This window comes from Porites lutea, chromosome 11 (genome assembly GCF_958299795.1).
Source record: "Porites lutea chromosome 11, jaPorLute2.1, whole genome shotgun sequence".
NCBI lineage: Eukaryota > Metazoa > Cnidaria > Anthozoa > Scleractinia > Poritidae > Porites > Porites lutea.
Genome location: NC_133211.1, coordinates 14148021 through 14163749, shown reverse-complemented (window position 1 = coordinate 14163749; position 15729 = coordinate 14148021). Strand labels below are relative to the sequence as shown.

The 15729-nt window shown below is 39.7% G+C and overlaps 2 protein-coding genes across 2 annotated transcripts; one reads left to right on the top strand and one right to left on the bottom strand.

Annotated features, from left to right (window-relative positions):
- Positions 1 to 5: 5 nt before the first annotated feature.
- Positions 6 to 7556, top strand: LOC140951463 (general transcription factor IIH subunit 3-like). The gene is made up of 13 exons (XM_073400722.1): positions 6 to 41; positions 121 to 230; positions 1126 to 1232; positions 1535 to 1689; positions 2445 to 2507; positions 2995 to 3024; positions 3395 to 3423; positions 3615 to 3689; positions 4394 to 4447; positions 5186 to 5254; positions 6240 to 6375; positions 6777 to 6813; positions 7379 to 7556. Exons 1-13 carry the CDS (start codon positions 32 to 34, stop codon positions 7455 to 7457), a joined length of 954 nt encoding a protein of 317 aa, XP_073256823.1. The 5' UTR covers positions 6 to 31; the 3' UTR covers positions 7458 to 7556.
- An 895-nt stretch (positions 7557 to 8451) lies between these two features.
- On the bottom strand, positions 8452 to 15572 carry LOC140951459 (uncharacterized). The gene is made up of 5 exons (XM_073400709.1): positions 14758 to 15572; positions 13854 to 14331; positions 12845 to 13318; positions 10590 to 12147; positions 8452 to 9350 (listed from the first exon to the last, which is right to left on the bottom strand). Exons 1-5 carry the CDS (start codon positions 15481 to 15483, stop codon positions 9161 to 9163), a joined length of 3426 nt encoding a protein of 1141 aa, XP_073256810.1. The 5' UTR covers positions 15484 to 15572; the 3' UTR covers positions 8452 to 9160.
- Between the last annotated feature and the right edge of the window lie 157 nt (positions 15573 to 15729).

The window sequence follows — 15729 nt, the reverse complement described above, 5'->3', positions numbered from 1 at the left end:
TTTACATGACGTATAAAGTCAAATTTCCAACATGGCTGACGGTGAGACCTGGAAGTGATATGAGTTTCGTCACTTTCGTGTTTCAGTAAAATCTAACTGTCGCATTGTTTTTACTTTAAGAAAACATCTGCAATCTTCTTGTGGTTATTCTTGATGCCAATCCCGTGTGGTGGGGAAGAACTGCTTGCGAAGGAAGTGAAGACCTTCTGGCCGGTGAAAATGAACAACAGGTCAGAACTCTGTTAGACTCTTTAGACTGAGACGACAGATTTGAAGTAAACTTCAACACAAGTTTTATTCTAACAAAAGCTGCACACACATTTGGGTTGTTGCAAGATGATGATGGAATGTAGCCTCACTCTGATGTTAAGTGTACAATAATATTGCTTCAGATTTCCCCAACGTCCGGTTTTAACGAGTACAAGTTGAGTTTGTATCTAACATAAATGACATTGATCAATTTGAAACTTCAACAACATTTCCCGTCCCCCCCCTCCCCAGGTAACCCCCCCCCCCCCAAGCATTTGACCTTATTAAAACAGGCCTGTTCAAATTACCATCACATTAGCCCAATGTGGTGGTCAAAATGCTCCTCCCAAAGAAGAAATGCTCTGCGCCAAGATTGTGAATTTGAAAAATAGCCTTCAGCGAATTTTCGGGACTTCCCATTATGTTGATTGGCAATTGAACTACAGAAATCATCACTCAATCCTGTTTTCATACATTGAACTTTCAAAAATACATAATGAAGAAATTTTAAAATTCCTTGCCAAAAGAAGCTGTTTCTTTACCCTTAAACTCTTCCATCTTATTATGAGAAAGATCACACCTATCAAAGCACGTTGTCTGACCTAGATGGTTCAAAGAAGTTAAACTTGACACTTTCGGCCAAAATTCCCCAACCCACCACCGCAATGGTTAAATTTCCCGCTCCCTTGGTAGAAGTTATGGTCAAATACCTGGGTCTTGACCAGGGTGGCGGGGGGCGATGTTGAAGGTTCAAATTGATGGGCCATTTATTTGAGAACTGTTTCCTACAGCATCTTGCCATTAGACATAGAAGCAGATGTTGATGTCATGTCAGGTTGATTATTAAAGGATCGTATGTAATGTATTCATTTCCAGATCAGCTTGACACACTGTGTGGACAGTCTTATGGTTTTCTGCAATGCACATCTTATGATGAAACATAACAACTCTCTTTCTTTTATTTTGTCTCACACTTCAACAAGGTACGATTTTTAGTTACCATGAAAATTTGATTTAACAGTCGCTGAAAATGCATTTTACTTGCAGTAATTAAAAAGAACATCTCCCTACAACCAACAGTTGGCAGTACGCTGTCTCAGTTCTGAGGGTCCCCAATAGGGTTCTTCAATCCTGTAATCCTGACCCAAAATTTTGTGGGCAATCCTGCAATCCTGATGGTTATTTTGGGCATCTCACCTCCCATGTATACCACATATGTGTATACTTTCAATCCCGAATCTTGCCCCTGTTTTGCTTAATAAAACTTTTTTTTCTAATTAAGCAGCAAGTTTGTTTTTCCAAGAGAAGACAATCTTGGTGACATGACAGATGCTGGTCAGGCTGATCTTCCTAAAGACGGGAAATATGAAGGCTTTGCTAATGTCAATGATGCTATCATAACAGAACTCAAAACTCTGTTATCTGCCGATGTCTTGACGGGTAAACAAGATCTTCTTGACATAAGTAACTGCAGCTACTTTAGGATTTTGAGAACTTGTTTCAAATTTTTTATTGCTTTAAAACTCTGCAAGAAATCCCCTCCTTCCTTTATCAGGGAAGCTGTAGGGACCTAAAAATATTTATTTGAAAATATAAATAGCCTCTTGTAACCGGTTTCTTCTTATTAGTAGAGTGTACCAGATTGTCTTTTTATTGCTGCTAAACTAGAATTACCTGACATGCCACCAGTAGCCATGTTTGAACAACCGTCTGCCTTTCATGTCAGGTCACTTTAATCCCTGCCCTAGCTGATCACAGTAGTGTGAAAAAAAATTTTTTTTCATTTATTTATTTTTTTCAAACAGCCTTTGAAAGATACTTATTACCCCATCACTAATGTCTACTATAGTAGTGTTACAGGTCAAAATTAAATTCAGGTTCAAATTTTTTAACCTAGATTAATTCGCAATTTCTTTTGTCTACCAGCCCTAAGTATTCATGAAATTAGGGCTTTGAGACAAAGGAAATTGAGAATCAACCTAAGTTAAAAGATTTTAACCTGAATTTAATTTTGACTTGTAACATATCTATTTATGTGTGGTGACCTTTAATGTGTGTTTGGCTAACTCCTATATTTAGTAACTTTGTAGGCCTGACATTTTAAATATAATATTATTATTGTGGAAGGTTTAGTAGTTATTTCTTGTTCATTTGACTTATATCACTGTTAAGGCACTGTCATTACTTTTATGTAGATGACCACGGTTCTGAAGTTCCTCCAACACTTCTTGCAAGTGCCTTGACCATGGCTTTGTGCTGTATCCTTTGACAAAAATTCTGCACTGAAGACTCAAAGGAAATATAGAATACAGATTTGTTTCCACTCTGTTTTTATTAGAGATCTCACAAAATTTAATGTTTTTTACAAGTCAAATATTACAAATAAAGTGAATTTGGAAATCAAAATAGAGAAAAATGAGGAACCAAAGGAGTATAAAATAATGCATTGTGTAGTTCCAGAAAATATTCCACACTTCCCCACAAAACGGATTGGAAATTTCTAGGGGGAATGGGGGGGGGGGGGGGGGGGGTTTCAAAGTAGCTTACTGGAGAGCAAGCATTGTAGTTGGACAAGAAAAACATACTAGATAACACTGTTTTAGATGTTTGATGTTTTCCCAAGGTTTTGCGTCATTGCTTGTTTCCAGTATAGTGTTTTTGTACCAAGTAAACTACTGGCTACAAATCATCCATAATTTCACTGTCAATTCTCTTCTTTTTTACTTAATTTAATGTTTTCATCAGATATTCACAGAGCAGAGAAAGAGTGCCCAGGTAATTTTATTTCATTTTCCTGATCAGTACTTTTCCTTTAGTTTACCACATCTTGAATGGGAATTGTAAAATGGAAGATCTGAGCCTTGTTGGGGATTTCCTTAGTGCAGGTGACATCCAGAACATCATTTTAATTATGTCACCATGCATTTAGCTCAGATTGAAAAAGGCAAAAGAAGAAATTCATGGGGAATAAAATATTGATTTGTTTTTAAATTTTTGTGACACAGCTATTGTTTTGCCTAATCTGTGTCAGTACTTGCAGAAGGAACCTAGAATACAGAATGCATATCGGAAATAAACCTACAAGTGATGTTGAACTCACTTTTGAAAGATTTGTGAAGTAACTAGATCCCATTTCTTTTTTTAGTTGGACAGAAGCTCAAATCACGTTTAATGGTAAGATGTTGTAATCTTCTTTTTATTTGGCGTTATGTCATATTATCATTGATGTCAGTAAAATTTGAAGCAGGCAGCTGTTTTGAGTAAAATATCCTGTAACCAAATGTATCAACATGGTTTGATGGAATCTTTTCTAGTTATTACCATTATTGATTGATATGAATTACATCTTTTTCATTTTACAACAGATTTTAAAAGCTGCACCAGATGTGTCAGCGCAATACATGCCAATAATGAACTGCATATTTGCTGCACAGAAAAGTGTAAGTGTTGCTTTAATTTGCATATCGATTGGCACTCATACTTAAGTTAAACTCAAATAAACCTCACATTGCACATCCCTGACCTATTCATATACTATAGTGCTGATTTTTCATTCTCTGTCAGGGGTGTAGCCAGCCCATAGGCCTGTAGGCCCTGGCCAGTACAAATTTTTGGTTTGATCACTCTACTGCTTGTAATAAATTATGCTTTGTTGAGGTGAGCTAAAAAGTTGATGAGGTCAAAGTGTTGGTGAGGTCAGTGCTACTAGCCATGCATACAATTTTCAGGATATGTGGAAATGAAAGTCAGCCAGGCCTACAACTAGTTGAAAAGTGGGCTACGCCCCTGTCTGTGGTATGTACCCAGTCTTTTAGTGACAGAATATTGCAGTTGTTAACCTTTTAAGTCCCCATAGTGACCAACATCAATTTTCTCTTAATGAGATCCATACATTGTCAAGGGCAAAGGATATGAGAATTAATAAACTGATCAGCACAGTGAAAAATTAATGCTTTGGTCTTTTATTAAATTCTCTCAAATATTTAAGGAAATGTGTATAGATCAGTGTGGAGAATTTGTAGGTGGATATTGGGGCTTAGAGGGTTAAAAAAGGTGTTGTGGACCCCTCCCCTGATCAACCACTGCAGTTTGCTAACTTGAAGAAAAAACGAAGTGTGCTTTTTTTTGTTAATTTTGATTTCAGAATACCGTGATAGATGCTTGTGTGTTAGATGAACAATCAGGATTCCTCCAACAGGTATTTTGGCAAACAAACAAAGACATTTTCATTTGATTTTTGGATCACACTGGCCTATTGTGTCTTTTAAGCTCCAACCATGGTCTCCATCCCTAAATCTATAACCTGGAGTGACTGAGATAATAGTGCCAGTCTGTAGTGATGTTATTCTTCATACTCCAGAATTTATTATCCTCAAAATTCGTTTCTATACTTCCTTGAAAAAAGACAGCTGTGTTTAATATTGATTGAAAAATGGCCTTTACTCAAGATGGCCATTGCTCTTCCTGTTGGCTCTTTGTTACAATGCACACCCTTGGGACTAGTCTAACCACTGAAAGCTCAAACGCCCTTGACCACCAGTGTGAAAACACGATCCTAGTACCGCTTTGTTGTCATCAGTTTCTCCGTTAAAAGGTTTAATTTGTTGACACGTGGATATAAGGTTCCATCTTATGGAGAGTTTACATTTCTGGCAAACTAGTTGACTGTATAATGTGGTATCATGTACCTAAAGTACTTACAATTAATTGAAAACACTCATTAAGGCTTTTTATTTGTGACAGAACAGAGACCTTTTCAAAGGTTGACAATTATTGTCAGTCACATTTACACAAACAAAATTTACTCTACTGTAAAACAGCTAGTAAAATTAATTTGAAAGAAATTTCTTTTGATAAATTTTCTGCTTCTTAACTTTTTTGTTAGTCTATGAGGACGTCAAACCGGCTTGATTAATTTCTTTATATAAATTTACAGGCAGCCGACATTACAGGAGGGGTCTATTTGAAAGTTCCACAACCTGTTGCTTTGCTTCAGTATCTCCTGGTGAGTGCAAAGGTACCTCAAGCCAACAGTGCCACAGGGAAACCTGCATAGAAGATACTAAATCATGTACAGATTTGGGAAATCTTTATGTAACAGTGGACTGACCAACAGAAGTGATAAGATTTAAGAGCATCACTATTTTCTGTAGTTTAAATGCGTCCTTTATTCCTTCCCGACGCCTCAGTTTTCCTAGGGTGTTGAGGAATATTCTCAGGATCCGGGATTTGAATTATTTATAGTGTGGGATTCATGAAAACGCAAACTTTCTTAAAAATACGGGACTTGACCGCCCTCGGGGAGTGGGATTCGCTAAAATGTTGGCACGGGATGCGGTATTGGGAAAGAAAATGGTATTCGGGATAGAGATGACAGAATTTCGGGATGCGGGATTGTCGTGAAAAAAGAGTCGGAATGCGGGATCCTTACCCGAGTCGAGACTCTCGGCACTCACTTTTTCCATCGTTGGTTTAGGAGTGAAGGGTTAAAGACTGGTTTTCTCTAGCGATAGAGACGCAGTCGTTATAAGCGTAGAGCAGCTGTACTATCTAGTGAAAACAGCGTTCTGACCCCGTGTAAGACTCAACGATCTAGTGAAAACTAGTTTTTTGATGTCGTTGGCGGAAGCGGAAGAACTAGGCCAATCACAAAGCGTGGGAACAAATATTGTGATTGGTTTATCCCGTTCCGACTGCTTCCGACTCTGACAATCTGGTTCTCACTCGATCGTAAGCAACAGAGTCATAAACGGAGTCGGATGAAAATGGAAACGTTCTGATTCTTCCGACTCACTGGGTCATAAACATTCTTACGCATCTGCTAGTAAAAACCAGCCTTTATTTCTGGTTGTCGGCGTAATATGGAAAGCCTAGCTGTCTCTTCATCTTCTGGTCACGGGTAAATCGTATCAGTAAAACTGGCTACTGAGAAAACCAGGGGGATATCTTGTATTAAGTCCGCTAATTTGACTCTTTTGACCAAATTGTAGTGGGTGTTTCTTCCTGAGCCTACTGTCCGTGAACAACTTGTTCTTCCCACGTCCGTGCACATTGACTACAGAGCGGCATGTTTCTGCCACAGAAGACTCGTCGATATTGGATTTGTGTGTTCCGTGTGTTTATCAAGTAAGGAGAAACGTTTTAGTGTTATCGAAAAAACATAAAGAGGGAGGAGTATTCTTTCGCTTCCTTTAATACTGTCTGGACGTCAACTTGCAAAGATACTGCCTGTGGTAGAATCCCGTGATAATTAACCCCGTTGCCACCCAGCTAGTAGAGCCGCCGTCTGTTGTCTTCTTCTTAATCGAGGAGGAAAAAGGAGTCCGCCAAAATCTAGTAAGAGAAAAAAAAGGGGCGCCCCGTTTTGACAAATCCAAATCTGTTACCATCTGAAATATCAGGATTTACATGCACAAAGTTATGGTCTTTACCGTAAAAGTACTAGTTGCCACAGAAAATTATGGATTTTGTTAGTCTATCATCCACCGGTAATTTGACTTTCAATTCTATCTTCTTTTTTTTTTCAGTTTATTGTCAGTTTATTCCACTATGTCTAACTTGCCAGTAAGTATATCTAGGAATTCTTTTCCAAACAAAATTTGTATGATAATGTATATTTAACCTCGTTCGGCTAAAATTGCTTTTTGGTCTGATTCAGTTGATTGGTTCGACGCGTCCTAAGTTCGATCTAAATTAGAGTTTGGTTCGTCTCACGAAAAGTTCGACGTTTGGCCCAGGCGGAACTGAAAGCCTGTTGATAGGTTTTCAAGTGGCGGCGTATGGGGGGAGTTGTCCCTTTCGTAAACGGTTGCTGCCATTTTTAAGACACGTAGAAAATTTTTGACCTGTTATTGAAGCTGTTTCTCTTAAGAAGGAAGAAAATAACAACCCAGGCTCGAACCCGGACCTTTCGTATCCTAATCTCTAATCAGGGAGTTATCTACCGAGAATGGAATCAAACATGATCAAAATGGAGAAAGAACATAAACGTTTACATTGCATCTGGTCAACCTCTCTTCAGCGTTCGCCTAGCTTTTGGCTTTTAGTATGGTAGCATATAAGTAAATGTTCGGTTCTCAGTGAGTCAGACGAAGTTCACCTCTAATTTTCGCAAAAAACTCTGTTGCAGGACAAGATTTAAGCTTCCAGCCCTTCCCATGGCGAGGCCGAAGAAAAAGAAGAAAGAAAACACAGCCCCTAGAAAATGATTTGTTGTATTATACTTTTTGTACAAAATATGTATTTACATATATCAAGCAATACATTTTGTTTTGAAAATTAAAAGAGTCTTCTGTTTAAAACAAAAATTTACTTTTCTTTGGATCACCCTTGTGAAAGAAGGCTTTTTGAGCCAGAGCATCTTACGCATGCTTGACTGCAAACAGCACCTTTCCTTCTCGGAATCCAATAATTTATCAAACATGATAAATGATATATGATATGACATGATATATTAATCACCAAGAAGTGAATGGGAGATGCTAAGACCAGCCGAGTTTTGGTCTTTATGATAAAAAAACGTTAACTGAACCACTGTAAAAACGTCAGAACGCCATCGTTTCGAGCGCTTTTTCTTCACTAGAGCGGATTCAGCTCTATAACCGCTGATCAGGTACCCTGGTTACCAGAGGTTTTTCTCGGGTGCGGCGGGAATTTTCGGTGTTGGTCCGAAGGCTGACACATCTTCGGCCGTAGGCCGAAGCCGCGAGAAAAAACTTCGAGGCTTCTCGAGCGGGTCCTATAAAGACTTGACAGAAACCGGAAAGCGCGCTAGAAAAGTCTCTGGCACCCAGGGTACTGATCAGGCCCATCAAAGCCGACTTGGAGCGAAGGCCTTTAGCTCAATTTAGCCGTTTTTGACGCTCTTCACGGTGGCTTATATACTTTGAACTCGGTTGATAAACTCTGCGTGTTAAACTCTTCCGCCGAATACTAATAGACTTCGAAGTGTCTAGATGCCATATGAAACACTTATAATAGTGTTGTTGGGAAATTCAGAAATTTAAGTCGTTAGGCATCTAAGCTACTATCAAGGTAGTTTGAGAAGGTAAGAAGAACAATTGTTCCGTAAATCGTGAGGCTGCCGAGTTGGACACGTTTTGTTTTGGCTCAGGTCAACAGACGAAAAAGGTTAACTTTAACTCTCAAGTTAAACAAACAGAAGAAAACAAGTTAAAACAAAATCCAAAGTACCATGAGAAAGTAAGTACAAATTATTCACTTTACTTCGTCATACATGTACATTTGCATCCACTGCTGGATTTTATCCAGACTTGGAAATTAAAACTAGAATCACAGAGTATTTCTCTCTTCGAGATTATACCTTTCTTCAAATTTTATTGAGCAGCGAAGAGGCACGGGCACTCTTCTCGTCTCGCGCCTCCAGTGGTGAGAGTGGCCTCATTTTCTAGCGCGCGATTTACTTGTTGGATCAAGGGAGCTTCCCATTAGCCAGAACAACCCGCGGGCCAGACCAGGTCTGCCCAGCCAGGTCAGTCTAATTCTAAATAGTGCGCTCAGCGCAAAAATCCAGCCATGTCCAATACTCTCAACTGGATTCAACTGGACAAAAACTGGAGTCCAATGGAGTAACTAGAAGTCTTGCCATGAAATGACTCCGGAAGTACAATTTAACCTTGTGGAGGGTTAAAAAATTGTCAAGTGGAATCCATCGGAGTCAGAAGCGGAAGTCCAGACATAAGATGAAACCGGAAGTGTAAACAATACCCTGAGGAGGGTTGAAAAGTCGTCCAGTGGAGTCCATCGGATCTACTGCTAACACATCGACTCTGATGGAATCTTCTTTGACTTATTTTAATTTCAAAATGGCCAGTCCCGCCAGCCAATATTTGTCTTTTCGTAAGAAAAAAGAGGGCCCCTCGTAAAGATCTCTTCCAGCACATAAAATGCACTATGTATCATCCATCTCCTGGAAGAGAGCCAGTACGGAGTTTGACTCCAGCTCTTTCTGTATCTCATCCATGTCTGTTGGAAGCATGTCCTTGCCATCTAACCAATCAGATAACAGTGAGGCTGATAGTGATGGACTGTTTGGTAAGCTTGCGGGAAGGGTCAGGCATGCATCTTTATAAGGACTAGATCTGAAACAAGTACGAGAAATATTCATCACCCCAATTTCACTCCTTACATTGGGCCTAGCCTTTCCAGGCTACATATTGACACGAGAAACGGTTTTTAGGAAGTTGGGGAAGTGGGTGGATTGAGGTATTTAACCCTTTAAGCCCTAAGAGTGATCAGCATCAAATTTCTCCTTGTAATATCAATGCATTGTAAAACAGAGTGGTCATGAGAATTACGGACATGATCACACAAGACGAATTTGCTTGATAATCTGTGTACCTGATATAATTTGTCAACTTCTCCCTACTACTTCTGTAGGAAATGAATAGGGGCAACAGATGAGAATTCAAATTTTGATCTTAGGGCCAAAGGGTTAACAAGATGCTTACAAGCTCCCCCCTTCTCTGTTCCGGCCGTTTTTCGCTCACTCGCTATTTCACCTCTCTCCTCTGCAACGGCTACGAAAACGTCACTTAAAAAGTGAATTCGTGCTTCTTCAAACTTTATTGCGCTTATTCCAACTCGTTCAATTCGTCAAATGTTGGCCCGTTTTTTTGGAGTTGAATTCTAAAAGACTGTATCAAAGTTCAGGAAAATAAAAAGAAAGTCGTTGTCTTGTGTTCACGTCCTCCACAAAACGTGAAATTTGGCACTTTCACATTGTAGTCGTGCAACAAAGAAATAAGCGTGATGCACGTGCAAAGCTATTGTTTTGCCAATCTAAACCAATTGCTTTTTTACCGTTCTCGATGCCGTCGTCGTTGCTTAAGCTCCCTTATGTAATACCCAGTGGGAGCCTCTGTGTAGGAGAGAGCTCGCAATTTGCAGCGTTTTCCGCAGGATATTTTCCGTAAATTAATACCCAGGAAAATGCAGCTAATTGTTTATTCTACTCATCCTAGTGTTGACTGTAAGGTACGGTGTTTACCGGCAAAAAAGGCCAGCGACGCCATCAGAATTATCATGGGAATAATTAGAGGCTAAAGGAAATACCGACACAAAGACACCAATATGGGGCAAACAAAAATGTATCAGTTATCCCGATTTAATGATAAAAAAGGATTTTAGAGAACAATTTTTTTTCCATATTGCAGCTGTACATGTACGTACGGGCGTACGTGCGTATATGGACTCTACGCTCCTGCAACAAGAGAAATATTTTGTTACGATGTATATCAGTACACAGGATTTCTCTTAATCTTCCCCACATGCAAAAGCAGCGATATAAATAAGAACCTGTACAAAAAACCGGTACTCACAGGTTTAAAGGATCCTGAATTATGCCAGCATCATTGAGAAGTTCATTGATGTTGAATCGTCCTATACCATACCCACTGCCAGTTGCTTTTGCGTAGGAGGATAATTTGCTTGAGAAAATCACTTCCTCTGCTAACCCAGCTTCCTCTTGGACTTCCTGTACATTTAGATCGCTCAATGCATCGTGGATATTCTCAGGAATAACGCTAGTTTGCTGTGATACCCCAGCATCCTCCACATTGCCATTGCTTGGCTGTGTTGTGAACTGTTCTGTCCCAATTTTAACAGGAGATAGTTTGGGTTGGGAATCGGTTGCTGTACATGTTGTTGTAGCGGAGCTGTTTGATGTGTCAGCCTGTTTGAAGATGGGCGAGGCCATCATTGGCGAGCTCAGCAATGTGTTCCAAAGGAGCTGAATGTCAGTTTGACTAAGCATGGACTGAAGAATTGACTGAAGGCTTTGTGGACTCATGAGTGAAGGTGCGGTGCTGTTGTCAGCCATGGCACATATATCCAAACTTGTGTCCACTGGAGCAGATGATGTAACCGTTGAGTCTATCAAAGAAAGAGATGGGCAAGGAGAAGGTGCTGAAGTAGTGTCTGTAACTGAAGTTTGGCTGAACTGAACATCTGTTGATCGCACGGATGATGATTGAGCAGTGTGTGTCTGTGAGGACATTCTACTAGCATTTGCTGAAGTTTGGAAGATTGTACTCCATGGAATATTATCTCTCACGCTTGTGCTGGGAGGAGAGTAGCTGCTTGATGATGGTAAAACTTGGGTAGACAAATTTACTGATGGTGTTGCTAGTGATGAAGTACTTACAGTGGATGGAGGGAGTGGCATGTTTGATGGTACATTCATAAAGTTTGTTGAAGTTGAACTTTGCACTGAATTCGATGACAATGATGTTGAGGCATTTGTTAACTGGTGTTTTCCAGCACTGACAGCATTTGCGACAGTGTTGACAGACAAGGCTCCTTGAGGAGGCATCATCAAATTCACTTTAGAGTCAATGAAATTACTAACTGGTTTACTGCCAGTTGGAGCTGTAACTATGATGTTCTTATGAATTGAAACGGAAGGAATTGTACTTTGCATAGTGAAAGAAACAGAAGGCATTGCTTGTGTGTTGTTAGAAGGGGTTTGTGATGTAGTTACTGGAACAACAGTAGGTAAACTTGTGTCTTTTAAAGATGACAGACCAGAATTTGCAAAACTTGTTAGTAATGGCAATGTAGAAACAGCAGCACAATGTGTCATTTGGGTTGTTATGGCACCGGCATTAACAGAGGCAACATCCTTGGCATTTATATTTACAGTTCTGTTAGCCGATGTAAGTGGAACTACACCAGAATTTCCTGCAGTGATGTTGACATTAGCTGCTTTTGCCTGGGACCCAGCACTACTTGTACTCTGAGAAACAGTAACATGAGATGTGGAAGCTTGAGAAGCAGCAGTAATCTGTCCTGTTACCACAGAAACAGGCAAATTTGCCACCAAAGACTGGGGCAGTGATAAAAGTTGGTTTGGAGCCAGAGGAACAAGTTTTCCTGCAACTGAATAACAGGATTACAACATGTTTAAATTTCAATCCATTCAATGGTGGTCATTTTAGTTTTTGGCACAAAAATTTAGCACAAGTTTATAAACTGTAACAGATATCCTAAATAAAGAAATGACTGCCCCAGTTGCAATCACAATTTAAGCAACTGCAAAATTAAGCCTAAAAAAATTTTGGAGCTTCAACAGGATTCAAAAGTATGGCCTCTATGTTAGCTCTGCAGTGTGCTCTATCAACTGAGCTACAGAGACCCATACATTGCGGGCAGGCGAATTCATTGCATTCACCTTAATCCATGAAAGGAATGAAGCACAGAAGGAAGATGATGTGAACTGTGGAAATACAAATTCAAATTATTCATTTAGATTTGTATTTCTGCAGTTCACATCCTTTTCACTCTGTGTAACTGATATTCAGCTCATAGAGAGGAAAAGTTCTTACATCATGTTGGCCGTGGTAGCAAAAACCAAGGTCCTGCAAATATGGCAGAATTATTAAACCAAAAATTTGACACGTTTGACTTTCTTGTTCATGATTGTACTTGGGAACAAAATGGTAACCCATACTTTTCTTCCACCCTTTGACAATGCAAATGGTCGTCTCTGTCAAGAAAGATTGTTGAGATCTAGTAATCTTGCCACCATGGTAACATGATATCACTATTTTTCAATTCTAATTCTTGGTAGACATACCTGTCTGTGCAATTACACATCCTCCCTGTAATGTCTGGGTCACATTTGGCATTGTCTGAGTCGGTACTTTAACAGCCTTTAGTCCTGTCACGTTTCCATTCTGGTTCTGTGGTACAAACTGGGTAAACTGAAACTGTTGCTGAGTTTGATTTCCCACTAGATGTGGAGGTTGAAGTGGCTGTGATGCTGTCAAGTCACTACCTAACATCTCTTCCTTCAAGTCATTGAGCTCCTTCATGTATTTTCTTATGGGATGAATAAATGGCTTGGTTTGCTTTCTCATGTTTTCCCATCTTTGTAACATTTGTTTATCACTGTCGCTTAGACCTGTACCCTTGTTTGATTCTGTTTCTTTATTTTCTGATTGTCTCCTGGCTACTTTAGACTTTTTAGCCTTGTTTTCTGCTTTGTCTTTCTTTCTTTTTAAGGTCTGTTCCATTTTCTGTCGAACATCTGCCAGGGCTAACGATGATACTGAAATATTAATATGGAAACCAGTTATTTCAATACAAGTCATTTGGATACGAACTCAAGCGGTGAAGAAACTGAACAAAATTTTCGATCAGTTAGAGAACAGTTAGCGCTTGAACAAGAAAAACATTTGGGGTGAACATTTCCTGTTCTTTAAGCCAAGTAAATGAAACTGTTTACATCTCAACTGAATCAGCTTGTACCAAAATGCCTTTGTATTGAAATGACTGATACCTGAACCTTATATGGCATTGAGTTACATTTTAACAGAGTTACAGCACTTCAGACTATCAGTAATGCTAATTTTTTTACCATTCAGAATCAAGAGACAGAATTATGAAAAGTATATCCTTGTTAAAGAGACTGTTGAAAACTTTGGAAGAGCATTCAAATCAGCACACTCCAAAATTTTATCCAGCAAATTCTGAACGTGCATTGGTGCCATTACTAATTTCCATGATAAAAAAATAGGATTTCCTCTATGACTTAACAGCTATTAATTCAGTATGACCCAAGACAGGAGGAGCAAGATCAATACCTTTCTTTGAAGTGGTTTTGTCTTTTCCTCTACTAAAGTTTAACTGGGTTGATGACACTTGACATGACTGCAATTCTTTTGGAGAGCTATTCACAGGAGAAAGAATCAACACCCTATCTTTGTGAAACTGTTCAATTTCTTTCAGAATCCTTGCCTTTAGGTCATCTTTCGTGAAAGGAATGTCCTCAAAGTCAAATTCAAAAGGTGGAAAACACAAAGGTTCATCGTCAATATCGTGGTATTTTTCTAAGTACTTGTGAGATAAAGCTTCACCCACTGAGATGCGTTCTTTTGGATCCAGTTTTAACATTTTCCCCAAGAGGTCCAGTGCGTCTGGATGACACATATCCTTGGGATAAAGTTTTTCAAGTGGAACTGGCTGCTTCTGTGGTAATCTCCTTAGGTAGGTCTTTACTCGCTCTGCACCCATACGCTTGATGAATTCCTCTGATGGAGTACCAACTACACTGAGAATAAGCTAAACAAGGATACAAAATGGTTGCACAAACTGAGTAAAGGGGGAGTAACTTTACTTACAACCGCTGAATAGTAACCCAGGCCAACCGAGTTGTTACAAGGTCAGACTTTATTTTTGATGCCTTTCTGGATGGGAGGTGCATGGTCCACAACTTCCCTTGGCTGTCCATGCCTCTGATGAACTCTTAGTCACCTAAACAGGCTGGCATTACACAATGCTCTGCCCCAGCGTTGCATGACAACACAAACAACAGCTACAAAGGAGACCCTGATTTTGGCGTGCCATTTCATATACTTGGTAAAACTATCAAACCTAATCGACAGGACAGAGGAAAACTAGCAAAGTGCGATATACTAAAATCACACCGTTGACACCCGAAGCGACACCTTTGCAAAGAACTGAACTATTTTGTTTAAGCATGCTTACCTGTAACTGATTTAAATAGTTAGTTCCAGGGAATAAATGTTTCCTTCCAAGCATTTCAGCAAAAATACAACCCACAGACCACATATCAATTGCTTCGGAGTATTCATTCAACGAAAGCATTAACTCTGGTGCTCTGTACCATCTGGTAGCTACATACTCTGTCATTACCCTCTTTTGCTCCGACGGGGAGCTTGAAAGACCGCGAGCCATTCCAAAATCACCGATTTTCAACTCGCAATCCTCGTTCACCAGCAGATTGCTCGGTTTGAGATCCCGATGTAAGACGTTCGCGGAATGAGTGTACTTTAATCCTCGAAGGATTTGATACAGAAAATACCTAGCATGTTCTTCAGTGAGGGGCTGTTGTGAATGAATGATGTGGTGTAAGTCAGTTTCCATCAAATCCAGGACCACATAGACATCGTTAAACTGCTCCAAATCTTCAGGAGGCTTCAAAATATTCTTAATGGAGATGATATTATCGTGCTTGAAATGTTTCAAGATCTTGAGCTCTCTGTACGTACGTTTCGCTGTAGTAACCACGTCAAAAGTTCGAGGGATTTTCTTTATAGCAACTTTGCTGTCGTTCTCCGTATCAATGGCGGAGCAAACAACTCCGTACGCTCCATTTCCTATGTTCTCTAGCAGCTTATAACGAGTGTCTAACTCGAACTTAACCTCGTAGTTTTTGTCCTTAATTTTGTAAGTACGTTTTCCCGTTGCCATATCTCTTACTTCCTCGCCGGTTTTTGCAAAACTAACACATATTTACAAGTTTGCGGAGTAATATACTCCTTGGCTCCGGAGATGGCAGGAACTCCGCGCGGTTACCAAGCCCTCACGTTCGTCATTTTTATACGAAAGGTGCAAAGCGGGATAAAAATAGTAACAAATGACGTAACTAATAACCAATCAGAATGCAACTGGAAAAACAAGAGCAGTGAGGGAAAACCCCTGAAACTCTGTTGCTCG

Excerpts from the sequence above, each read along its gene's own strand:
- LOC140951459 (XM_073400709.1), bottom strand. The coding sequence starts at position 15,483 with ATGGCAACGGGAAAACGTACTTACAAAATTAAGGACAAAAACTACGAG. Across the intron at positions 13,319-13,853 it reads CAAAACCACTTCAAAGAAAG|TATCATCGTTAGCCCTGGCA; the intron begins GTATTGATCTTG and ends TTAATATTTCAG. Across the intron at positions 12,148-12,844 it reads ATGTGTAATTGCACAGACAG|TTGCAGGAAAACTTGTTCCT; the intron begins GTATGTCTACCA and ends CCTGTTATTCAG.
- LOC140951463 (XM_073400722.1), top strand. Across the intron at positions 231-1,125 it reads CCGGTGAAAATGAACAACAG|ATCAGCTTGACACACTGTGT; the intron begins GTCAGAACTCTG and ends ATTCATTTCCAG. Across the intron at positions 3,424-3,614 it reads AGCTCAAATCACGTTTAATG|ATTTTAAAAGCTGCACCAGA; the intron begins GTAAGATGTTGT and ends ATTTTACAACAG.